The sequence below is a fragment of the Pogona vitticeps genome, chromosome 2 (assembly GCF_051106095.1).
Source record: "Pogona vitticeps strain Pit_001003342236 chromosome 2, PviZW2.1, whole genome shotgun sequence".
NCBI classification, from domain to species: Eukaryota; Metazoa; Chordata; class Lepidosauria; order Squamata; family Agamidae; genus Pogona; species Pogona vitticeps.
Window position 1 is genome coordinate 293223394 of NC_135784.1, and position 27204 is coordinate 293250597.

At 40.6% G+C, this 27204-nt stretch overlaps 2 protein-coding genes and 1 long non-coding RNA gene across 15 annotated transcripts in view; 2 read left to right on the forward strand and 1 right to left on the reverse strand.

Annotated features, from left to right (window-relative positions):
- CPLANE1 (ciliogenesis and planar polarity effector complex subunit 1) overlaps positions 1 to 3775 on the forward strand; it is an 84451-nt gene extending 80676 nt beyond the window's left edge. For all 9 annotated transcript variants that reach the window (XM_078384475.1, XM_078384476.1, XM_078384478.1 and 6 more), the window contains 2 exons: positions 328 to 485; positions 3157 to 3775. In XM_078384475.1, coding sequence (XP_078240601.1) covers positions 328 to 485; positions 3157 to 3294 — 296 coding nt within the window. In that variant the 3' untranslated portion in view covers positions 3295 to 3775. The remainder of the gene's footprint in view (positions 1 to 327; positions 486 to 3156) is intronic.
- A 6187-nt stretch (positions 3776 to 9962) lies between these two features.
- The window catches only part of NIPBL (NIPBL cohesin loading factor), a 232471-nt gene continuing 215229 nt past the window's right edge, over positions 9963 to 27204 (reverse strand). For 4 of the 5 annotated variants that reach the window (XM_020795682.3, XM_020795685.3, XM_072992835.2 and 1 more), the window contains 9 exons: positions 26206 to 26379; positions 24642 to 24832; positions 19370 to 19477; positions 15928 to 16128; positions 15201 to 15347; positions 13294 to 13586; positions 12843 to 13017; positions 11465 to 11650; positions 9963 to 10930 (listed from right to left, as the gene is read on the reverse strand). In XM_020795682.3, the coding sequence (XP_020651341.3) occupies positions 10565 to 10930; positions 11465 to 11650; positions 12843 to 13017; positions 13294 to 13586; positions 15201 to 15347; positions 15928 to 16128; positions 19370 to 19477; positions 24642 to 24832; positions 26206 to 26379 (1841 nt within the window). In that variant the 3' untranslated portion in view covers positions 9963 to 10564. Of the gene's footprint in view, positions 10931 to 11423; positions 11651 to 12842; positions 13018 to 13293; positions 13587 to 15200; positions 15348 to 15927; positions 16129 to 19369; positions 19478 to 24641; positions 24833 to 26205; positions 26380 to 27204 lie in introns of all 5 variants that reach the window. The other variant, XM_020795684.3, reaches the window with a different exon arrangement.
- Positions 19890 to 25395, forward strand: LOC140704993 (uncharacterized). The gene is made up of 3 exons (XR_012084554.2): positions 19890 to 20027; positions 21212 to 21317; positions 25199 to 25395. It is a non-coding gene; the product is annotated as an uncharacterized LOC140704993 (long non-coding RNA).

Below are 27204 nucleotides of genomic sequence, written 5' to 3' on the forward strand. Positions count from 1 at the left end.
CTTCTAACTTTTTATATAGTTGCCTGTCTTAAAGTTCACGATGCCATGCCATGCAATAGAATCATTCTCAAGCCAAATTGAAGGGTGGTGGGTTGTTGTTTTTTTTATAATAGCTGCTTCATTTTTAAAAAGTTTCATTCAGCTGTTATGATTTGCCTTAAGTACCCATTCTCTCAGTGTTCATTCAACCAGATTCAGTGGTATTTCTATTTTGCTATACCCTCCACCTATCTGCTCTGGGTCTTTCTTTTCATTTGTTACCATAAATAAATAATGTTTTTTCTAACATTTATTTGACAACCTCTGGAACACTTTACTCCCTTCCAGCTTCTCATCAGACAAGGAAGTCGATGAATCAGAGAAGGCTCCCAACTGCTGAAACAGCAACTGAGGCCAGTGAGGAGAGTGATGATGCTGCCATGAGCAGCTGGAGTGTTCCTGATGAGATCCAGCAAATACTGTATGGCAGTTCTAATTTTAATAAGGTGAGAGTAGTAAATTCCCTTAGTTTTCCGGGTTGTTACTTTCTCCTAATCAGCTGTCATATAAAAATTACAATACCTTTTGGTTCTAATCACTGAAGTTTGAATCAATTTCATGTTCACATTTTTAAAATGCAAGCTGTGGCAAGCATGCCAGAGGTTCTTAATACTGTTCTTATTTATGGGTATCCTCATGGTGGCAGTCTGGTTATTTTTGCTTTTGGTCCTCCAGATGTCTTTCTTCCCTGGGATCTCTCAAGGGATGACAGGCGACAAACCGTCACCCCTCACATCCCAAGAATGGTTGTCTTGTGGCCATTCAGCATTTTTATGCCTTTATTAAGCATATTTATGCTTAAATTATGAGCCAGGCCTACCTATAGAATCCACTAACTGCTATGATCCCCAGTGTTCCTGCCTCTAGCTGGACCAAGCGTGAAACATTTGGGGAGTCCCGTGCCTCTTGTTGGAAGCCATTTGCAAAAGTACAGAGGCAGCAAAAGTGGCATTAAAACATAATGATGATTACAAGCCATTCCTCCTCAGGCTGAAGGTCAGAACAATATCAGTTAAGGTGCAATCGTTTGCAAGGGAGCATCTCACATGAGAGACCTGCCATATCTCTTGAATTGATACTTTGACAGGTCTAGAAACCACAGCCACCCATATTAGTGTGACGTTAACTAGGCTTCGGGTTCTGAATATCTGAAGTATATTTGGCAATAGAAAGATAGCAAACAGCAAGACTTGGCTTGCAGTGTGTTTTTACTAATGCAACCTGGACAAGGATATTTTTAAATGGACCATTGCACCTGGACTTTGCATACTACAACAAAATTTAAAATTGGAGAATCTGCACTGAATGCAATTAATTCATTTGAATTTCCACGACTTATACATTTTTCCTTGTGGATGTCAAATGTGGATGAATCACAGAAATTACAATCCCTTTGGTGTCTACTCTTTGGGGTAGGAATTTGCTGGGGAAAGGATAGCCCTCCCACTTCCCCCTCAACCTCTAATCTGACAGGAACTTGTTGGCTGAAAGATGCTGGAGATTAGATGCTGCAACTCGTCACAATGATATTGTGCAACATCCAAACCAAAGTCAGAATAGCAGTAATGACCTTCAGCCTCCAGTAGGGGAAGAATGAGAAGAGGAAGAAGAGTGTGTTCCAAAAAAGTTTTGCCACTGGTGGCCTTAAGCAATAGCAAGCTACCAGAACGGTCCATTCTAAGTGAATCCTCAACATGTTGACTTGAACGACAAGATACTGTGCTTTGAAAAAGGCAAGATGATTGTCCATACAAAGTGCAATGTTGCTGTAAGAGACCACATGTTGCTCTAGGAGACCACATTATTCCTCTTTCCCACCATCCTTTTAATCATATCATCTTCTGTTGACATATCTTTTCAGGCACATCAGGTTCTCAAAGCAAGGAGGGCTTTTTTGATTATTCATGGTTTCTCATAGTTCATGTTCTTTTTAGAATTTTGCTCTTTTGTTGTTGCTGTTTTGTTTTTTTGTTTCATACATTCCACCTTTCCTCCAGTGAGCTCAAAGAGCTATATATAGATAGCTCTTTTATTCCTTCCCAATTTAATCTCACAATACTCCTAGGAAGTAAGTCAGGCTGAATCAGTATGACAGGTCCAAGGTCACACAAAGAGTTTCATGGCTAAGTGGGAAGCTGAACACAGGTCCTCCTGCATCCTAATTCAGCACTTTAATCAGTACACCGTACTGGCTCTTTTTGAGCCCTCTGATCCTCTGCCTAACTGCCCCACCCCATCTGAAGAGGATGACATTCATAATTATCAGTGTTAATGAATATTGGGAAATTGACACCTACACAACTTTTCAGTTGTTACAAGGCTAACCACCAGGCTGGCAAAAGACACTGGCATCAGAAAACATCCACCACTGAGCAAGCTTTGACAGGTATTTCCTGTTTGGTTCTTCTCAGTTTGGTTGCTGAGGCTGATGTCTGAATCCACTCTAGGGCAATTTTACTCCAAGGAATGTTAAAAGAACCCCAGGCTGACTGTCAGATGAGAAGCTCACTTGTTTACCAGATATCTTTTGCCTGATTTGGTGGGCATGCCTCTGAGTTGGCTTCAGCATTTGTTTTTTGCTTTTGTATAAGCTTTTTGGCAAAATAACAGGGATGCTTTTTAGTATTCACTCCTTTCCTTTCTCCAGAAGAAATAACCTCTCATACCTGCTAAACTAATACATTCAACTCTCCCAAGATCCAAGAAGGTTCTAGAGACATGCACTGGTCAGACATATGCAATCTTCTAGCAGTTGTCACATGCCATATTTTGCAGGAAATTGCTATGGTCAGGAACCCTGATGCTTCATTCAAGTTACATGTTATACAGTACTGTGCAATGATGGCCATTGTTGTCTTGTTATATGCAACTTGTTCTTTTCCTGCTGGTGTCTTGCTGTGGTGTTAGATGATGCCCAGTCTACCTTAAAGGTGATGGTTAGGGGCACAGAGAGAAAATTGATTCATTGCATATAATTGCCCCTTTGGAGAAGTATCACTATAAACCTTTCCTGATTTTAGCTCAAGGGGAACCACCACTCCAAGGTGTTCTTGCTGGACTGTAAAAAGACATTTCTACCTCCTCTTCCAATGACATTTCTGCTTTTTTTTTTTATAGGAGACATCTCAAGAAGATGGTTGCTCCATTGCCAGCCTTAATCATTTTGATAGTGTGTCTGAAAGTACCAGCAGCATCCTTAGCAAGCTTGACTGGAATGCGGTAGAGGCCATGGTAGCAAATGTAGAAGAAAAGTAATGCCAAGTGTTTATGCCGGTCCACCCTTTTAAGTGGGATTGCACTGAACATGATTTGGAAGAGTAACCAGTAGTGAAATTGCTCAAGACACATCAACCTAACATCACACACGAATCCACCTAATTTTGCATTTGACAGGAAAAAAAACAATGAAATTTAAAAAAAGAAAAAAGAAACTTGTTCTCTTCATTATCTGTTCATTGAGATTAGTATATAAAAGCCAGATAGTGGAATTATGCAGAATGGTTCTAATGCCCAAGTATACATAGCCTTTTTGAAACATACAAAGGTTAAGGAAATCTGGCAAATCAGCCTCTTGAGACATTACAATTTTATTTCTGAAAGTAATAGTTCAGTTAAGATAGGATTTAAATGCACATTGATTTAAGACTACAGATTCTGCAGTCTATATTGAATTATGCTTTATATTTAAATACAAGTACTGTATACACTTAATAAAGTGTTTTTTATTGTTTTGACACTTGTGAGGTGTTTTTGGGAGGGAGCAGAGTTGTCCTGTGGTCAAATGTATTGTTCTGAAGATGGTGGAAGAAGTTCCCTACTTGCTTGCCAGAGAACAAGAAAAACCCTTGTGTAATTGCCATTCTGTTCCCCCTTTTCCCAACAAGACTGTAGCCTAGGTCCCCCAGGATACTTAGTGCTGTAGCCCAGATCTTATTTTCTCATTATTCTGCATGGTTTTAACACCAAAGGTAGAAAAATGTATAAAGGTATCATCGGAAGGAAAGTAAAAATATTCCTACTTTTGCTAAATTTCTATTCCTCGAATAATTCAAGTGGTATATAGTTTTTGGCAGTTAAGTTGTTGCACGTTACAAAGTCAGTGTGACATTATTTGTTGCACACTGAATTGTACCACTTGGTATGCAACATAAAACGACTTCATAACTTGAAGCAGTTGGCTATCAGAAGTTACCCGTATGAGTTACACCAACAATAGGATTCTAGCCAGTAGACTGCAAAGATTGGGAAGTTAGGTTGCACATCAATATGATTTCCTCACCTTGAACCACCTTTTGTCCCTGGAAGATTGCACATGTCCAGCTTCACAAAGGTTAGAATTCCTGCAGCAACCATTAACCCACCCAGATACTCTTTGTTTGCATAGCTATTACTAGTCCTTCTGTCTCTCATCTTAGTGCTCTGCTGCCCTGTGGTATTTGTTTTTTCTCTCCCCCCTCTCTCTTCTTCCACGTGAGTGCCTGTTCAGCCTTTCCACCTGCTCTCTCTGTTCTCCCCACCCTAACCACACAGCAGCAATCTTTTTTCTATTTTTTTTCTAAACTGGAGGCCCTGGCGAGGGAAGCAGCACCCTTGCCTCAGCTGCTGTTTTTCCTTGTGTGCTAGTGGCTCACTCGGAGCGATTTAGGGGCTCCCTGACAAAATAAATATGGCAAACCAGACAGACTGCATCTTCCTCTGTCCTGATTTGACCACCTAATGTCTGAAGTCAGTGCTGCAGACTAAAAATAGGTTTGTTTAAATGTATCTTTATGAAGGGGATCTTGAGGTGCTTCCCCCAAAGCCCTATTAGTATGCAGGTTTGCTATTTTAGATAGCCAGACATTTCCTTAATTCTCTATACCAGGGGTCCCCAACCCCCGGTCCGCGGCCCGGTGCCGGTCTATGGGCTGCCTTGGACTGGGCCGCGGACAGGGATCACCGCCCCCCCCGCCCACCCACACGGGGGGCGTGTCGCGCTTTCTGGTGGATATTTCAAGCTTGTGTGCGAGTGTGACATGCCCCCTCATGCTCATGCGTGACACACCGACCTCTTGGGCGAGCCCAGCCTTCAGCGGAGGGGAGGCAGCTTCACCATGGCAGCCTGCTCAACCCTGGAGGACCTCAAGCTGACGGGCAGAGCGCCTGAGCCAGGCCTTCCCGGACGAGGGCTTCCGTGCCTTCTTGGCTGAGTATGCTGCCAAAGTGGCAGCCCTGGAGCACCAGCGGGTGCTGCAGACCAGCCAGGCCGGCCTCCGCCACCTGCTACCTCAATCTCTGCACCCCCTTCCACCTTGATCAAAGACATCTGGCGCCGGCAGTCACGAGCCTGGACTCCTCGCCTTCCCTGCAACCAGCGGCAGCTCAGCTCCTTGTGGCTGCCTGGCGGCAACGGCTGCTTCCTCCCACACTACCTGGCCCCCAGCCACGAGGAGCTGAGCTGCCGCTGGTTGCAGGGAAGGCGGGGAGTCCAGGCTCATGACTGCCGCCGCCAGATCTCTTTGATCAAGGTGGAAGGGGCAGCTGATGGTCATCCTACTGGTCCTAGTGAAGCCCAGGACAGGAACCTTCGCCAGCGGCCAGGAGCAGCGACAACCTCGGGGGGGGGGGAAGAGTCTGGGCAAACTACAGTTCCCATGGGCCACAGCGAGGCACACAGACTCCATCTCCCAGCAGGCCCAGCAGCGTGCCCTTCCTTGTTGCTGGGCAATGCGGTGCTCAGGGGCCAGCTTTTCCCCTGAGGGAGCAGGCGAGTCACTTCTGGGCGGGAAGGAAGGCCCCGGGGAGGGGAGGCGGTGCGGGGACACTGCGGGCTCCTTCCTGGCTCTCCTCGCCATGCAGTCCCCAAAGAGCACGGCCTGGGGTGGGCCCGGCGAGGTGAGGCTGGAGCTGGCGTGCTCCTGGGCCACCTCACCCTCCATCACCTCACAACAACAAGTGGGGCAGCAGGAACCGGATGAGGAAAGCCTGGGCAAGCTCAGCTTCAGCCCAGACAAAGAGTTTGAGCAGGAGGAAGAGGAGTCCTCCGAGCCCATGGAGGTCAGTGCCTGAGCCCCCGCCTGCTTCCCCATTTCCCGACACACACACACAGGCTTCGCCTCCCTTGCCCACCCCATTGTCGCTCCCTCGGATCCTTGCATTCAAGGCAGAGAATAGGGAAGGGTTTCCCATCGCTCCACTATAGACGCCCCTACATGAAGGAATACGGCAGCCAGCCCGGGTCGGGGTCGCACTGCTCCATCCCTACAGGGACTAATAGGGCTCCCCCCTCCCATTTGTACATGCATTTGTACTTGCACCTGTGTAAGGGGAATTACCGGCGTCTTTGTTGGAGTGGTCGAGTGGCTCTTATGCCTAGGAGCACAGACAGGGGCCCCCTGGGAGAGGCACAGTTCTTGAGAGGAGGCGAGGTCATTGCCCTCCGCTCCAGCTCCAGCCTGCTCCTGGCTGCTGGCCGCCATGGTGAAGCCACCAGCCTTCCGCTCCGGCTCCAGTCTGCTCCTGGCTGCTGGCTGCCATGGTGAAGCCACCACCCCTCCGTTCAAGGCCGGGCTCGGCCAAGAGGTGGTTCACGCATGAGCGCAAGGGGCGTGTCATGCATGCGCACAAGCGCGATATGCCCACCCGTGAGCACAGGGGTGCCCCCACCCCTCAACCGGTCCGCGCAGGGAGCCAGCATCCCCGAACCGGTCCGCGGTCTGAAAAACGTTGGGGAACACTGCTCTATACTCTCTTCCATCCCTATAGTAATCAAATGTAATATGGTATTTAAACCACTTATAGTATTTAGATGTAATAGCTGAAATCTGGTTGCTTGGTGTAATCACGAGTAGGCTCATTGAATCAGTGGAACTTACAGAGGTTAACTCACCAAATCACAGTTAATTCAATGGGCCAAACTCTAGTTGCCTACTATGCTCAGTAACAGGATTTCAGCCAATATGTGGGCTTCCTGCCTTACAGCTTACAAGCCGGACAGTCCTAATTAGAACAGGCTTTTTTTCTTCAGGTCTTTCTTTTCTTATGAGGACTGAGCAAATTTTGATACCAACAGGAAAATTCAGATTAAAATATGAAATGCATAAGTTATCTAAATAGGGGAGGTTGAGTAGTGTAGCACTGGGTTTTACCTTGTATCTTTACTAAGCTATCTCTACAGCTGAAGATTCAAGAATTGTGTTCTTACCTTCAGTTGTTCTCAGGTGAAATGCTGCTTAGCCCAGATTAGCCCTAGGTTTGCTATTTGCCTCCAGAAACACCCCCACCTTTAGCCTCCTGATTATTTTTTGAAAAGCAGTATATGCCAATGAAGAAATAATTAGCAACTCTGAAGAAAAGCTTATGCAGTTATTTTATAAACGAACTTTAACCAACAGACTCAGGATCCTTTTGCTGTCATTTCAAGGCATGCCTAAAATTGATATCCAATTACTCAAAGACAAAGATTGTACATAAATCAGTTTGTACTAATTTACTACTACCAGTGTGTCTTCACTTAGTTTGCCTTTTATAAAATACAAATGGATGACACAATGATATTCATGAACACACAGGGAGGACAACTGATTGTCAGGTGAGTTGGCTATTCTAATCACTGCAAATATTAGTTTAGAGATAATCGCACCAAACCATGACCATTTGGGGACACTTAAGAGAACAGTACAGTTCTGTTTAAGACCTTCAACCGTCACAAAACCAGTAGTTGACTCAGTAGTATCTCAGACCTAACCAGCTCAGATTGTTGCTGTCCTAAGATCTATATCATGCAGTTTGTTTAAGACACCATCTTGTTCTTGTAAACCTGACATAAAAACTAGAAGAGTTTCTCTAGAACTAATGTACTCAATTGGCCATACTAGATCTTGAGATAACAGGAAAGGGGGAGGGAAAAAAACTTATTCAAGCATTCAAGTATAAGAAATTGACAAACTGCCAAGACCTGTCTCCAGGGCTGTTTCTTACTGTTCTTTGTTTATTTTGTAATTGGCAACAGGCAATGTATAATGCCTGAACCTGTTGTTCATCATAATACAATTTATGTATGCCTTCAACTACAAAGGATACCTACCCAGTGTGGTGTGGATAGAGTGAGAGACCTAGGACTCAAGAGGCCTGGGTTTGAATTCCTGCTCAGCCATGGAAAATGGGGTGTGGAAGTGGTAAAAACTACTCCTTCAAAATATCTCACTTACCTTGGAAGCCCTATGAGGGTCATTATAAGTTGGTTCCAACTTGATGGCATGTAACATATAACAAAGGTTAATAAAAAAATATGAACTGTTGGTTAATGATATTGCACAGGATCATGTAGACTGGAGCCAGAAAGCCATTATATTGCCATACAACATTTTCACTCCCACATATAACAGAGGTATGTGGAATGAAGTGGAATCTTTAAGACCCTTTTGGGAGCAAAAGAATATACTACTTGTTACTAGTAGTGTTCCCCTACCACCACCTTCCTTTGGGAACTTCTGGTAGAAACAACTAAACCACTTGGTACGAATTCTGTAAAATTCAACAAGCTCTCATTGAGAACTATGTATAATGGGTTAATCACTGTGAGGAACATCTTAATTAGCAGTAAGAACAACAGGTAGGTGTCCAAATATGTATTCTAATGTATTCTTAGGTGGCATTATGAATAAGATCAATTTGTAAGCACCTACAAGATTAAATGGCTATTATCTGCTAATATATTATTACAAAGAACAGGGAAGACACGCATTGAATGACTGATTGTACAACTTCTTTCCCATCTTTAAAAACTAATTTTGCTCCAGAAGATAAAAAAATGCATAGAAAATTATTAAATAGATTCTGATAAATTAGTCATGTCAGTTTAATTCTTAAATTCTGTACAAGAAAACAAATTTCAGTATTGTGTTACTATTCCTCACAGATAAAGTAACACACTAGAGCTCTGTAATATTAATGTAAGAAAACCCACAACCCATCAAATATTAATTTTATAGAAAAAAATAATGCATCCAAACTCTTTTACGTTTCTTTCATGGATATCCACTTTTAAATTATCTAAAAAAGACAAAAGGCTTTAAAATAATTATGTCAATTATTGTTGATACCATCCATTTCTTCTGTTTGGGTCACTATGAAAAAAATCAACTTCATTACATCCTACGAAGAATAAAACAGAGTACTGTAGCTTATGAAAAGGTGGTGACAATATATATTGAAGCAACCACTCAAGAGATTGTTTAAAATATCATTTTCAGTGTATAAAAGGTGAAAATAGCCTCCAAGTAATTATAAAACCTGTCTACAATACAACCCAAGGTTCCCACCCAACATGTAAAATAATTATTTAAGATACATTTGCAAAACTGTAAGTTACTCTTCTTACATGTGTAACCTCAGAACGTGAATGAGAAAAGAAGTAGCAGGAATGCTGCTAAGAATCTCTGCTTTTCAGAGACAAAAACAATTTAGCAATATGACCCAGGTGCACAGGTGATGTCCTGATCACTATAATTAATCTTGAATGAATATATGGAGTGAATTGCTCAGAATGGAGTGATGGTTATTTTCCCCCTAAATTTTGAACATTGCCATATAGACAGCATTAGAAAAAATTGAAGCATACAAGGCATAAACTATAGTTTCTTTTTATATCAAAATGTACTCTTGAAAATGTGTTTGGCACAGTGCTAAATCATATATAGTTAATACTAAATATTGCAGGATACAATAAAACCCTAGAATTAACTTGTGTTTACACCCTTTTAAGGGATAAAAATAAAAGATACCAATTATTCAGAAGTCAGCCTATACAAACTGTATAAACAATATTTATGTCTTGCTTTGAAAACCACCAATATAGTAAATTTTACATAAAAGACTGCAAAATAATATAAATGGATTTAAACAGATCTTTACAATAAGAAATTCAAATGGAAACAGACAAGTAACAAAGAGAAGTAAAAAAATTTATTGCAGTATTCGTTCCACCAGATTTGCTGGGGATCCCTTTTCTTGTATTATTCAGGGTGACCTAATACATCAAAATCTACATTTACAAAAACTCCTCCTGCAGATAGGTCATAGATACTGCATGCTTTTTCCCCCAACAGAATAAATTATATATCCAGGAGATTCTGCCACTTTACAGCCTGGAAAAACAATGCTTCCCTGGAAACTGGGCTAAGCTAAAGAAAGCCATCCGCTGCTAGGTTAAACTCCAAGAACACTTTATTAAGAACATTAACAGACTAATTTCCAACATTCACTTGTTTATTTTTTTAAACAGAAAGGTTTTTTTTCAAGATATAAACATTTTTTGTTAAACTATTATACAGTGGGAGTAAAAATGAACTGAGAAGTTTCTGCTGCACAACAGCGAAGGAAGCTCCCACAAAAATGTTTACCAAACATTTCCTTCTGTTTCCTGCATCCCAGGTGTCATTCTTACTCTTCATTAAATTGATTTTTTTTTTTTGCCAGAAAGTTGGTATTTCAAGTTTTTCTGTTATTTCATTTCCTGTAAAATTTGGCTGCATGTACAAATGCATTAGCTGGAAGTTCCGTCCTTGGTGGCATACAGTGATCGTAAAGTCTGAACCACTTTATTAGTCAGCTTATTAGCACTCGTTAGAGCAATTTTTTTGTAAATAATGTCTGACTCTTTAATAGTGTCTACCCAAGGCACCAGTTTGCGGCCATCACGGCGCTTAGCCTCAGTCCAGGAGCCACTGTAGGAGCCCGCCATCCACTGAACACTGAAGCCATTGCTGGTTTTCTGTACTACTCTTGCAATTTGTGGACGATCTTTGTACTTTGGACAGCAAATAGCGATGACATCCATGACATCAACACTTTCATTCATCTGTGCTGCCAACTCCGTAGAGTCTGAATTTCGTTTTGACCTTCTCAATGACTAAAACATTGGGAGGGGAAAAAAGACCAAGTGTTACACAAAAGAACTTGAGTGAAATTATTGCTTTTATTGCTTTTAATCCCTTGACGCCGGGAGTTGGGATTTCCCGGCACACATTCCATTGCCGGCAATGAGACGCACCGCGACCGCCAGCGCCAAGGGGTTAACATATCCTTGCAAAATCACATATTTTAATTTGTACCCGTGTCTTTTAACTTGATATATAAAATTATATGTACAAACGAATCATAAAGCTACATGAAAACTTGGCAACAATAAAAAGGATACACACAGTACATTCCAAAGGAAAATTAATTTTTTTCTGCTAGATAAAATCTCTATGTTTTTATTGTGTTTTTTGTTAAAACTTTCTACAAAAAGTTGTATAAATGGTTAAGAATTTCTATCTACAAAATGTTTTTATATGGATTACATTACTCAGTGTACATTTTATTATAGACTGACATTTATAAGCACATAAAAATCATTTTACGTAATACGCTGCGAAATACGTTGACTCCTCCTCCGCCTCACCCCTGAAGTGCCTCCTCCTCTATCCTCCCCATCACTCTCATCATCCTCTGTCTCAGCTGCATTGTTTTTAGGGCTGCCTCCTCCGAGCAGCGAGGTAATAGCTTTGTTGCGAGCATTTGTGCTAGCTGACACTTCTCCGTCTTCTTCCTCTTCATCAGGATCCAAATGTTCCATAAGAAGCTTGAACTAAGGAAGGATACGGAACTTAAATTAGAAATCCTCTTAAAAAGAGCCTGGATGAAATATCATGCATAAGCTTTTTGACAGCCAGTTCTTAAGGATAAGTTATTTTCAGTACATATGAAAAATGCACTTTTACTTTCTTTATTGACCTTGAACTACTTAGAACAACTGAACACAAAATAGTTCACTAATTTCCATTTTCCACAGCTCTTGGCAAAAGGACAGAATAGCTATACTTATCACTTTCCCTCAACAGGTCACCTGCTCAACACGACTCAAGCATGATGCAAACTTATGTATAGCAAACTCTCTCACCTGACACTAAAGAACTGTCAATCAGCTCTCATTTGTGTCCTTTAGACCAACATACAGATAATTCAGTAGGATGGGGGGGGGAGAGAGAGAGAATGCAGAGAAAGTAAGAACTGGAGAATAGAGAACCCAGCATGTTTGAGTGCAATGTGTCAAGAGGCCCTGATGTGTATTGCTGTCTTTTCTGCAAGTGGTCAAGCTTTCCCTGAGTGAATGGCTGAATAATGGGGTTTTTAAAACAGGTTGTTGTACCTTACTGCATTGAATGTATTTTGGTATTGTTTTGTTTTGTTGTTTTGTTTTGTATTGCATTCATTGATCCTTTTAGTACTGTATACTCACGGTTGCTAACATATATACTGTCTTTTAATTGTTGTAAGCCACCTTGGGTCCTTTTTAAGGAGGAAGGTGGGCTAAAAGATTTTAAACAACCAACAAATAAAGGTGTCCCTCTTGATTTTTGGCACACATCATATGAAAACTACTATCTGGTTGTCATGGTATAATATTTTTTCTAATAAATAATACTACTGTATCGAAGAGAGAGAGGTCAGACATTGTTAACTGTTCAAAATGGTTGTTCTTAGAATTTTTTAATTAATAGAGTTTATATTTTAAAATGGTGTATGACAAAATATCTAGTTTCTATCTACATAACTAACATGTCCTCTTCAGGTATTCATGCCAAAGTTACCAGATGCAACCTGCAGCATATAGAAAGCTTTTTATTTGCATCAGGCACATATTTCCAGTACGATTACTGTGTCATTGGACCAGCAAAAAAACTCTCAACTCAATGGCCACTACATGTCAGTTTCACTCTTGAACAAAGAGAATTTGAAAGTACTTCAAAACGGGAGTTAAAAAGCATCTCAATACTTACATCTAAGTACTGTTTGACTATACTCCTCTTCACTTCTTCTGTGAGCTTGGAATTAGCCATATCACTTCGAAGGAAGTCCAGTGTCTGTTTTGGATGGAAGTGAATTCCTGTCTTCCTGTTTATCGCTTTATCATACACTTTTGCTGATTCAGAGGGAGAGTATTTCTGTATTTTACTATACCAGGAAAATCAAGGAAATATTACAAGTTAGAAAATTGCTCTTAAATTCCTTGAATATAACAACTATAAAAAAACTGAATCCCCTTACAAAAGTAAAAAACTAGTCTAGCATTATGTAAAGAGAATTTTTGCAAGACTAAGTTTTGCTAGACATATTGGTATTGCGCAAAACTCATTCAAATTCTAAAATGTTAATCTTGTATGAAATTTTAGGGATGTGGATATTGCATGAGATTATCAGACAAGCAACAAAAACTAAAATGACTGTTACCTATCAGAAAATCCACAAAGGTTCTTCAAATGCTGTTTTAACATCAAAAGCAACAATATTCCCTGGGAGACATTTGCAAATTCAATTAGAGGAGCTGAATTGTCTGGCAAACATTTCATGACAGCATTTATATCGTTCTCTTCATCTGTGTCTGAATCAGAACCAACACGTTTTCGTAACTTCCGGGGTTTCTGAATTTCCTCCTCACTTTCACTATCACTTTCGCTATTACTTTCACTCTCGCTTTCTTCATCAGACGAAGGCTTCCTTTCTTTTTTGTACTTCACCATGGACTGAAAGAGAATGATACAGGTGCTTCAGAAGAACAGCAAACAATATTACAGCTTTTTTGAATAAAGACCTTTCTAATACGCAATTATTCATGTGTGAAATAATCAATTTCCTGGTCATGGGAAACCCGATGACAAAATTTGGGAACTTGCAGACTGGTTGAAACCTCCATCACTCATTCATCCCATCTAATATCGAGCATATTAGTTATGTTCACAAGAAAAGAAACATTTATTAGTAGCAGTCCTTATACTACTGCAGGACTTCTGTTCAGAGAATTACAGTTACTTTATCACACATGACAAACTGAAAGTGGTGCCACAATTCTTATCTGAGAAGACTTCAAAATTCTTCTGAAAGAACAAAAGTTCCTGAAGGAGCCTATGAAATATATCCCTTGTGCTAACACTAAGTCCCTTTCACATAAACCCAGCAGCGTGGGAGGAGTTTCCAGATAACAACTCTGACTTAAAGAGTGCATATGTGAAGACCATGCCTATGTATAGGAACCCCTCTGCATGAATCTTTTTGCCTGAGAAGCAAGGGTGTGCAAAGTGTGCCCTCCATACTCAGATGAACATCAACTGCCATCTGCTCTAACCTGAAGAGCCTCTAGTGAGGAAGGCTGGGAGCTGCGATCCAAAAACATAAAAGACAGCTGTGCTTTTCCATCTCTCTTTCTATGGGACATAATTAATTGACTCCTACCAAAAGGGCAATGTGCAGTCATGGCACATGCAAGGAGCTTATTCCCCTGTGCATCTGAAATGGACACGGGTAACAGAGCACAACACACTTGTCTAAGCACTTCATATTTAAAGTTCTAAATGTACTGGAAGGAAGTGCTGCAAATAAGGATTATCCTTAATCACCGTAAAAACCATTCATGGGATAACTGACCCACACTGATGATTGTTACTAACTGATAAAAACTGTGCTTTAAACAAAAGCTACAAATCACCATTCTTTCATGGTTATGTTGGAAAGGCATTTTATAGGAACGCAAGAAACCATACTATATAGCAGATCTCTGGACATCCCAGACTGCACATCAACAAAAATCACTGACACAAATTTCTTGCACAGATTTTAACTGAGACTAAAGTTGGATCCCAGATCAGCATGTTTCAAAGACCATGCAGTCTAATATTACAAAGGGACTATACAGTGAGCTACTTGACTTCAGTTCTTCCTAACTGTCTGCAGTTAGAATGCCACAAGTGGTACAAAAGAGGAAGTGTTTGCTGCACCTTTTGAGGAGGAAAAAGATCTATGGAGTTAGTTATCACACACAGACACACTGCCTCTTCCCATACTAAGTCAGGCAAAAGGCAAATCAAGACACTGTGGGCTACATCTGTGTAATTTTGCTCAATAATGTGGCAGTTTCACATTTTTTAACTTTATCAGTAGCACATTTGCCCAAAAGGTTCACTGTCACTGTTCTAAATATTATTTAAAACAACAACTACTACTCTGTACCACCTTTTGAGTCAAGGCCTCTCCAAGACAGTTGACACAGTCACAATAAGATATGAAACACACTGATTTGTGAGATGGCCGTGTGGAACAGGCAACTGCTGACAAAATTGATATTAAAATATAATTTCACTTACCTCCTTAAATGACTGCAGAAGGTTACTACCAGAAACTGATAAGGTAATGTCTATATGGTGCATTATAAAAAGTGGCTCTTCCTGGGTTTGATAAGGAAAACAGGCTAGATTGTCTGCTATGTACAAAAGCATATTCACCTCTGTTTTCTGTGAAAGTAAAAAGGAGGAAATATAACCATCCAAATTAATCTTAAATTTTGTGCTCAGACGTTAAAGCCCAACTTCTGTTACAAATTTACGATGCTTATCCCAGTTCTTAACATGCATACTCCTTGGGAGCCTTAGCCCATTTCAGCTACATGTATGAGTGTAGGATCAAAACAGAAGAGAAACAAAGATCCAAGTGGCACTGGAAGGAAGATATGCTGGGCCAAGAAATGATAAAGCATGAAGGGATGATCTCATCCATGGCAAAGAGGAGTATGAAAGGAAGGAGGCAAAAACCCAGGTTCCACCCAGAGCAAATACCCTTGCCAATCATAAAGAAATTACTGCATTGTCTGCTACCCCCTAAGAGGGAGCAGCTGCATATCTTCAACTATAACTAGCAACTTGAAGCCAGATTATTAAATGTAAGTCACCATATTATTATAAATACTTAATAATAAAACAAAACAAAATAAATTAAAATATGCCAGTTTCCCAAGCCATTTTAACATGCACAGCTTTAAGCCTGGCTATCACAGTCACTTTACAGAAGAGACTGGAATGGCTGCTTTAGACTCACAGCTGTGTCATCGAAGAGGTTGAGCAAGGAAATGAGAAAGGCTCGTCGGTGTTGCCGGTTCCCTCGGATCATAGAGTACAGATGCGAGCACAAAGCGCTGCTGGATTCATCCTGCCTAAAGCCCCTCACAGGTTCTTTTGGGGAGGTGTTGATAGCCTGCTGTACTTGGTAAGACATCTTCATACCAGCCACTGCCTTCATCTGAAATTGAAAGATTTTCTTATCAAATCTTTATTAAGCTTAACACAAAGAAAGAGTTGCAACACACAAAGGCTTTAGTACTGGGACTCATTTCCAAGAAATATATGCAATCTCCTAGAGTCCTTGTTCTCCAATATTAGTTTGACTATCAAAATGCACAGGGAAGTTCAACTTCCTTCTTCGAGCTAGTCTCAAAAAGGAGTTAATGCAACGAATTATATGGACAGGGGCTGACTCATAGCAGGGATTAACTAGACATGTGTGATGGGCACAGGTATAAAATTATAGCTCTCTTGCAACAGGAAAGACAAGGAAATCAACCTTAACTTCCCCCCTTCTGCATTAAGTATATTTTATTTGGGACAGGTGCCAACATACATAGATAAATGGGACATTAACTTAGACCTAGTTAGTACACATATCTCTTTTACTGCCATTTCTGCCCTGAGCACTGATCTTGCTTACCTTAAAACTACAGTGGTGCCTCGCACAGCGAGGTTAATTGGTTCCAAAAAAAACCACATTGCTATGGGAAAACATCGTTAAGTGAAACGCGTTTTCCCATAGAGATGCATTGAAAACCGGATAATTCGTTCCAATAGGAACGGATTATCCGGTTTTCTCCCCCACTATCGGGCGCAGCCCTTTGGGAGAAGCCTCGGGGGAGGGGGGAAGATGGCATCGGCTCCTGCCTTCTCCCCCACCACCCGGCTGCTCCCAAAGGGCTGCCCCGACTGTGCTTGCAGCAGCGGAGGAGGTGCCCGGTGGAGGAGAAGGCAGGAGCCAATCTGGCCTTTCTCCTCCACCGGGCACCTCCTCCACTGCTGAAAGCACAGTCGGGGCAGCCCTTTGGGAGCAGCCAGGCTGCTCCGAAGAAAGGCAGAAGCTGATCCGATCTCCCACACACACACACCGGGCGGCTTCTCCCGCTGCTCCCGATGGTGGGGGGGGGGGAGATCGGACATGTCTGGGAGTTGCCGCTGCGGGTTGGATCCAAGCTGCGAGGGGAGGGTAGGAGGGAGGAGTGATCCGGATGCCTTTCAGGCATCCCGGGCTTGGATTCCACCCGCCGCCGGTTACCCATGGCTTGGGTAACCGGCGGCGGGTGGGATCCAAGCCCGGGATGCCTGAAAGGCATCCGGATCCCACCACCCTCCCCCCGCGGCTCGGATCCAAGCCGCAGGGTGTGTGTGTGTGAGGCATGGCCAACTCTTCGGCAGCCACCACGGCTCGGATCCGAGCCGCGGCGGCTGCCGAGGAGCCCCGCCATGCCTCCCCCCGTGGCTTGGATCCGACCCGCGGCAGGCTACCCGAGGCATGGTCGGACTCCTGAGAGTCCGACCATGGCCGGGGAAACCAGCCGCGGGGAAGGGGAATCCCGGCGGTGGCCTCAGAAGGACCCTTCGGAAGGGTCCTTCCGAGGCCACTGCAGGCATTTTCCCCCAGCTGAGCTGTGGGAGCGCTCCTTCGGAGGCTCCCACCGCTCAGCTGGGGGAAAATGGTGCCTATGGGGAAAACATCGCAAAGTGATTTTTCCCCATAGGCAACATCAGTATGCGATCGCAAAAGTGATGGCAAAAATGCCATCGCTATGCGAATTCATCGTTAATCGGGGCACTCGTTATACGAGGCACCACTGTATACTTCTTTCTCAATCCAAAACAAGCGAATACAATTTAGTGTCAGTTTATAAACTAGCATCTCAAATCAGGATCAAGCAAGTTTATGATCCTAGTGAATAAATACAAAATAGAGATGGTTGTTGTGAGTTTTTCGGGTTCAAAATAGAGAATTTAACAAAACCAGAGGGCTTCTGCAAAAGGAAATTGTAAAGGAAACCTATGGACCTGAAACACGAAATAATGACTTTTGTAATCCAGCTATGTGTATGACTTGGATTTAGAGTTTCCTTTTTATACGATTCTCTGTTACCTTGCCTTTCTCTCTGTCCAAGAGTGTATTTCAGCGAGGAGAGAGAAGAGTGATCTTCTCTCTCTTCGCTGTATTTCTTTGAGTTGCCACTTAGTGATAAACTATTTTTAAGGGATATTTGTAGGAATTATTCACTTGCCACCCTGAGGAAGGCCACAAAATAACTGAACGGCTGGAAAATGCTGAGCTCTTTCAACAAACAACATGTGTTTTTTCACACATAAAAACAGTGTGTTTTCTTTACTGGGCCCTATTCTGAGTAAATAAACTCCAAAATTCCATTTTGACTTCTATACTAAGGAGGATATACTAGAATATATATGTTTTTTTTTAAAAAAATCAGGTTTATAGATGTTATAAAATTAGTCTATTTCAAGTCTTCATCTCGGTTATAATGTTATTTCAGAACATGGCCAAACAGCCTGAAAAACCTACAACAACCATTGGATCCCAGCCGTGAAAGCCTTCAAGAATACATATTTCTTTTTAATTTTCTATATGTAAATGAGCAAAACAAAACATTCTAAATTCATTACTCCAACTACAGAAAATGAAATGGATACCTTCCCCTGAATCCAATAATGGATTATCATTAACGTGGTCTATCCGGGACTGCCTTTCAAAAGTGATGAGAAACTTCAGCTGATTAAAAATTCAACAACTCCCTTGTTATGACAGCTTCACTGACTACCAGTCTCTTTCTAGGTATAGTTATAAGTGCTGGGATGAAGACCTATAAAGATGCAAATGATTTGGAACCAAGCAATCTGAAAGATCATCTCCTCTCCCACGCAAGTCTGCCTGGTGTTTGAGATAAATGGGGAAGACCCTTCTCTCAGAGAGATGTTTACTAAGGACACAAATGAGGGCACCTCAGTGCCTGCTCCTGATTCTGGAACCAAGGTAGGCTAGGCTGAACCTTTTCCTTCTACTGTCCTTTCAGTGGCAAGCCTTTTTCTCCAGCAGCCTTCTAGCAAATAACAGGCTACTAAGGTGATGTATGGCTTTTAAATGATGGGTATTGTATTACTGTTGTTGCTGTGGCTGTAAAAATGCTGCTTTCTAAACTGCTTTAGTTAATGGTGTTTCAATATTCTAATTTGTTTATAACAGAACTGTATTTTTATTTGTATCTATTTATATCTATTCTCATCCGAATTCTGGAAGACAGATGAGATATAAATGAAATAAATGGACAATAAATATGTACTGACTGATTATCCATATCCATCATTGCTGGCCATTTACACATACATATTTTTACATCCACTGAAAAATTTAAAAACCTTTAAGCTACATAAATACATACGTGAATGAATCCAGCGTATTTTTTGTCTATCTCCACCAGCTGCTGGTCTGCTTTGTTCCTCATAGAAGGTTCTGGATCTGTGCCCATCGCTATTAAATATGGTACACACTGGAAAAGAAACTGAAAGTTACTGTTTGAACTCTTTTTTGTTTAGTCGTTTAGTCGTGTCCATCTCTTCGTGGCCCCATGGACCAGAGCACGCCGGGCCCTCCGGTCTTCCCCTGGCTCCCGGAGTTGGGTCAAATTCATGTTGGTAGCTTTGATGACATTGTCCAAACATCTCGTCCTCTGTCGTTCCCTTCTCCTCTTGCCCTCAAACTTTCCCAACATCAAGGTATTTCCTTAAAGATATCTATATTTTTCTACAAATATTTCATTCAGTCGATAGAATTACACATATTTATTCATAGCCTCAAGGCCACGCACCCAGAGGTCTATGAGTGACAGCTAGTTCTCTGCAAGCCCATCTACAACGCTACACTGGATTCAGTGACCCAGACTGGGCTCTGACTCAGACTGAAATATAAACTCAAATTCAGAAATCTGAATCTTTGTATCTTCTACTGGCTTCCAATGAAAAACAAAACTAGCTGTAACTTTTCATATTTATTTTTTACAGAGATCCCTGGAGTCTGGATAGACTGCTGCCCCTTTTCAGGTTATTAACTTGTTGCAGACAGCAACATACTTTTCTGCTAGACACCTTTAAAGTTTGCATCAGCATCCTTAACATTTGTTAAGTACAATAAGACTTACTGGCCAGAATCTCAGATTTATGCTGGTGGAAGTGTGACTCTATAAATCACAGCAGCAAATTGCCACTAATTAACAAGTTGCCACTCACATTCCTGGTCACAGGCCAGTTGCAGTAACTCATTAATTAATGGCAGTTTACTGCTATGAAGGATGAAATTACAATTACACTGGTGTGACTTCCCTACAGGATTCTTGAGAGGGGGTATGTGAACATACCTGTGTGCCTATCACAGGCAGATAGAAAAATATTGCTGCTGCTAACAAGCAACTAGCAATATCTTTCCAGGGTGATTTTGATTTAGATAAAATGGATTTAAATTTCTAGTCAATAAGCATTTAATTTTTTTTAATCCAATTTAATTTAAACAAAATCAAATTTTTAAAGTTTAAACAAGAATTTTTAATTTAAATATTTTAATTTTTAATTTGAATCAGTTTTTAAATAAAATGATTACTATTGATTTAAATTGTGATTTTATTTCAATTTTATTTAAATCAAATCCACCCTGCTTTAACATTCTTCCCTACAAGCAGTGAATGAGGAGTTCTAGGGAGACTGATGGAAGAAGAAATCTTATTAGGCAAAATACACTTCCCCATCCTGCCAGTTCCTTCTAGCATACTCCTTATGTGCTCTTTCAGTGCTACCTGGCAATATGGCAATATGATGGGCAGAATGCCTAATTAATCTGAATTACTCCAAATCAATCTAACTTATTCAGACAGAATTTGTATCCATTTGGTCTGATACTGGCTCAATTCAATTCAGGATTCAGTCAAATTAGTTGCACATGTGGTCACATCAGTGCCAAGTAATTTACTACTAAAATGTTATCCAAAAAAGGCTACTCCAGTAATAGTAACATTTGCACCAGATGGTACTTTCAACAAGCCAGTCATGTGGGCTCTTCATGACCTTACATGGGGAAGGATGTAAGGATTCTAGAGAGTAAGATTACCAATTCACTGTTTACACAGCTGCTTGTATGCTTGCATGTTTTAATAAAAACCTCATGCTTTAAATAATTATATATGCATCTGCCAAGATGCTTAAAACTAAAAAACACTGTATTTGTTTCACTCTAGGAAAGATCAAAGAATCAGGACCAGATCAACTCCTCACTGTGCCTCCTGGGGAAAAGAGCCAGCCTTTTGTGGCCTTGCAAAAGCTGTACAGTCCCAGAAGAAAATGGTAAACCACTTATGAGTATTCTCAACCCTGAGAACTCTGAAAAGAGTCACCATCCGTCAGAATTTACTTGACAACACATTATTAATATTACAGTGGTGCCTCGCTTGACGATGTTAATTCGTTCCAGCGAAATCACTGTAGAGCGAAAACATCGTCAAACAAAATAAAAAACCCACTGAAATGCATTGAAAACTGTTCAATGCATTCCAATGGGCTGAATACCTGCTTGTCCAGCGAAGATCCTCCATACGGCGGCCATTTTCGGCGCCTGTAAAGCGAGGAATCCATCCTAGAAAACAGCGGGGGGGCATTTTCTTCAGCCGGCAGCCATTCTGAAACCCGACGATCAGCTGTTTGCTGATCGTTGTAAAGCAAAAATTGGTTCCCGAAGCAGGGATCATCGTTAAATGAAAAAACCCATTTAAACCATCATTTTGCGATCGCAAAACCCTAATCGTACAGCGATTTCCTCGTTAAGTGAGGCAATCATTAAGCGAGGCACGACTGTAATATTTTAAACAAACACCCTTCTGAATCTTTCTGTAGCATACCCTAGCAACCCAGCTGAAATAGATGTGTGACATATTAGTCTAAGTCCCCTAACAGGCCTGTACATAAGAAACACTACAGGGGGCAGACTGATACTGATTCAAAAGAATTCCTCTTCTGACTGCAATCCTATTGATACAGGCTAGAGACACCTTGCAAGGAGCATGCCGTAATAGGGAAGAAAGTGTTGTTTAATATGGAAGTTCTCTTCCATGTGGAAGTAAGACCATGGACAGCATGCCATTTAATTGTGCAGGAGCTGCAACATAATTTAAGCTTTGTTACACAGATATAAGCTTCCTCAGTATTAGAACCATGAGAAATAAAATACCTCTCCAAGACTCTTAACTACATGTAGAGGATTATTTCTACTGTCCTTGTACCTATTCCTATATATTCCACATTTTTTCTGGCCCCATAACTATCCAGAGTTCATAGTCTCCTTCAATAAATAAGGCTTATCACTTTTATTCCACTTTAATATCTCTCAACAGATTATGTCACTATTTTTAGCTGTTGTATCTTGTTCAAGAGGAAAGCAGTAACAAAAATGGACCTGATACACAGTAACTACTTTGTCTGCTACAGTGCATTCTTCAAATAATGTGTCCCAGAGCACACAAAGCGGTTGTCTGAATCTTCGGGCCTGATTAATGTTCTGATTCTCCCTAAAGAGGGAAAGAATTTACTATGACCGTGCATGCACATGCATGCATATGTGCACACACAGAGAGACATCAAAAGCTTTGCTTTTTTTGCTAGCCAGCTATTTAAATGTGACTTTATTTTATGATGAGTAAGTACAGAGACCCTAATGTTGGGAAAAACCCTGATGATTGGAAAGTGTGAAGGCAAAAGGAGAAGGGGACAACAGAGGACGAGATGGTTGGACAGTGTCATCGAACCTACCAACATGAATTTGACCAAACTCTGGGAGGCAGTGGAAGACAGGATGTCCTGGTGTGCTCTGGTCCATGGGGTCACGAAGAGTCGGACACGACTAAACGACTAAACAGCAACAACTGCAGAGAAGGTGGGAAAGAGCACTGTGTGGGCTGCATCCAGCCTCCCAGGGGCATTCTTGCAAGTCCCAGACCACCAGAGCTCACCAACTCAGGTTCCAACAGCAAAAATAATATTTTAAAAATGAAAACAAAAGGCCTTGTCCGCCCCTGCTATGGAGTGTGAAAAGTCCTGCATTCCATGAATGCTTTGGGATCACAGAAAAAAACCCTGCTTTGCTCCCTCACCTTCCAACTACCACACATTCCAATGCTTCAGAACTCACATTATAGCCTTTGTTCAAAACATGAGCATGAACCAATCCCCTAATGCAGTGGTGTCGAACTGTGGCCCTCCAGATGTTCTTGGACTTCAACTCCCAGAAGCCTTCACCACCACCTCTGCTGGCCAGGATTTCTGGGAGTTGAAGGCCAAGAACATCTGGAGGGCCACAGTTCGACACCACTGCTTAATGTTTTGAACAAAATCCATCCCAACTCATTCCAATCTGCCCAAATGCACGCTATCATGCCAGAATGACTGGAAACTGGTTTCCAAATTCCATATTCATGGACTCTACTAAAACAAACACTTTCAGAAATAACAAAAAAATATGCTCATTTTGGAGGCACAGGAAACTAGTCAACAAGACAGAAAGTTGTTCAAAGAACATATAGGGATTGTTAGAACACAGACAAAATTAGAGAAAACACAGCTAAATAATAAGTGGCTAAAATCCTGTTGTTTAGCATAAGCGGCACTAGAGTAGGCCCCATGGATTCAATGGGAATTAGAGAGTCCATTGATTTAAATGGCCTACTTTAGTTGTGATTTATTTTGGCATAGCAGGTTACAACTGGAACAGCCCATCTGAATCAATGGAACATATGGAGGAATTGACTCATCAAATCCTCGCTGATCCTATTCTAATGTGACTTCCTACACTACACAACAGGATATTAGCCAATGAGACAAGATTTCTGCATTTATACAAAGTTCAACTCATTATTCTTTAAAGTCCAAAGGCAGGTTATAGAATTTAATAGATAATTTGGTACTATAATTTTATGATAGAAAGGTACCTACTACATTATAAGTGACCATGAAAAAACTAATTGGCATTAAAAAGTGGGTTTAAACTCCTGGAAATAAGAAATAAACTTTATCTAGTTGAATTGTATAGTTAGGTCTTTTTGCTGAGTATGCAAATACAGTGGTGCCCCGCTAGATGACCTCGCAAAACGACGAATCTGCATGACAATGAGATTTTGCGATCGCTATAGTGATTCGCAAAATTGTTTCCAATGGGCGATTTTCGCTGGACGATGTTTGGGTCCGTGCCTCGCAAACCATTTCTCGCAAGACGACGATTTGGCACTGATTGGCGCTTCACAAAACGGGTGTTTTCGGGACTGATGCTTCGCAGGACAGCTATTTTAAATGCTGATTGGCACTTCGCAATATGACTTCCGTATGGGTGATTTTCTCAAAACAACAACTATTTTCCCCATTGGAACACATTAAACGGGTTTCAATGCATTCCAATGGGGAAACGATTTTCACAATACGATGTTTTTACAAGACAGCGATTTCTATGGAACGGATTATCATCGTCATGCGGGGCACCACTGTAAACTCCAAAGAAGCACAATATAGCATAAACATCTGAGCATAATCCTATGACAATTCTACTTAGATATTAAGTTCCACCATGTTAAATGAATTTTACTTCCAAAGTATGTAGACTGCAGCCTTCACTGTTGCATTACATACCTGAACCGGATGTATAAGACCCTGGTTTAATGTCAGTGCAATAACATTGAGAGCAAAGTGACGAACGCTGGATTGTGTGTGAAAGAAAGCCTCAAGGACCTGTTTGAGATATAGCTGCATGATAGAGCTGCTCATCCCTGAGGAAATATCACCCATTTCTTTAAGATCTTCCTGCTTTGCTACCTTTTTCCCTAAAATTTAAACAAAGAAAGAAAAAGCAAGGACATGTTTCATCAGTATTTTGTATCATTTCACATACACATATATTCATTTTTTATATAATATACTAAACATAGTTCATGATCATAACTCCCAAGGAAGTCTATTAATATCTTCCTGATCACATCTCTGGACCAAGACCAAATATTCTGTCTTTCTCTCTTAAATCCCTTCATCAGTGTAACACAAATAACCTTTGTCTGCCTCCGCCTGTAAAAGAATCATTAGATTCTGTTCTTTGTTGTATTTAATAAATGTTTAATTGAAATGGATATAGAATTTCAACCATGGTTTAAAGAAATAAAAATATGCTTCATGACTCTAATCTATTTTGATAGGATAAGAGAAGAAAGCTACGTGGACATTCAATAAAATTCAATAAGCTATCTGAAAGACCACATCTTCCTCTATTAGCCTGTCCGGACTTTATGATCATCGAAGGAATTCTTTGTATCACTTCCAGCACCCTAAGAGATGCACTTGATGGGGACAGAGGGTACGGCCTTCTTTGCTGCTGCTCCCAGGTTCTATACTCCCTCCCACAGGTAGCTAAGACTGGCCACATCTTTGTTATCTTTCCACAAGCAGGCAAAGACCTTTCTCTTCAGCCTGCCTTTCCCTTAATAATTGGTCGTCTGAGATGGGTTTTTTAATGAATTGTTGTACTCTGTTGTTTTAAATGTGTTTTAGTATTGATTTTATTACCATTTTGAATATAATACTTGTTTAATTCTTTTTTAATACTTGTATACCTACTGTTTTCAGCATTCAGATATAAAAAATTTTTAATGACGCAAGCTGTCTTGGGCTCTTTTTAAGGAGAAAGGCTGCATAAAATATTTTAAATAGGGTAAATAAATAAATGAATTTCTTTTTATGCTGGCTAAATGAGAGATTTTTTAAAAAATTATATTATTTTTAAATTGTGTATGTTACGTTAGAATTCCTAAGCTTGTCTTTTTGCTCAGTCTTTTAAAATGTGGCTATCTTCAGCTTATGATAATTTTCAGCACAATAATAATATACTGCTTTTTCATGATGATTTTTTCCTTCTGTATGTATAATACATACTCCCAAATAAACAGAGAAAACATTTCCACTTGAGTATTGCATTTTACTGCTTAGAACTGAGTTAGAACATTCATTCAAGGATACCTAAAATAATATATATTTATTTTTAAGATGCTATCCAATATTTGAGTTCCTCACACACAAAAACGATTAATATAAAGAGAAATGTCTGCTGGGATGAATGTAATTTAGAGATAAAGCTGAAAACTGAATTATGGTTGCTTATAACAATGACTGCATTTAGACTGTTAACTGAATAAAATTCATCACTCACATTCTCTATCTGCCTGCTGCATACGTGTATCTTCTTCTTGGAGGTATGTCTGGAGGTTTTTTAACACCTGGATTTTTAAGTTTACTGAGCAGTTCTTATCAGAAAGGATGTTGTTGTATAATGTTTTCACCTCCTGCTCGAACATTAGACCTGGGTGTTGTATGAATGCAAACCCTGAAAGAAAATAAGAAAAGGAAAAGAAAAAAAAACAATTTAGTATATCTTGTTACTGAACCCGGTTTTTAAAATAAGTCTTGATCTACATTCTTCTTCACTAAATTTTAGTTATTTACTTGTTTTTAATCTCCTTTCACAATTTACACTGTAAACAGACAGATTTGTTTCAAATATCCATGCTCTGGCAATCTCCCATTTATACTGCTACATGGGGTTGTTTTTGAAACAGTACAAAACCTCCAGGTAGTACAGGATAGAGCTGCAAGATTCTTAATAGGCCATTTGCACTGGCTTTATACTGGTTTTGAACTTATAAAAACAGTTTGGGACTAGGCTACCTAAAGAACTGCTTCCGCCCACAGATGTTGACCCAAATCCTGAGATTACCTTCAAGTACCTGCTGTACCTGAAGTGAAGTACAGCAGGTGAAACTATTAGTTGGGTAATGACACTTTCACAGTAGAATGTTCTTTCCAGAAATATTCACTGAACATCAATTCATAATTCCCATCAGTATAAGGTAAAGCCCCATGCACTTTTCCAGGCCTTTTAATGCCTATTTTAAAATCTAAATTAATTTTAATTTATCTCTTGGTATTGTTTGTGGGTTAAATGGATTTTATTCCCTGCTTCTGGGCACTTTTAATGCTGCTTTTATTTAATAAAAACAATAAAGATTAAAAGGCTGGATTATGGAATATTAACAACTACCTGAAACTATAGGGAACTGAAAGGGACTTTGTCATAAGTAACGTGTATTGCATTAATTTTAATGAGACTAACATTACAGTTATCCCTGTACCTATATATAATATATCAAGT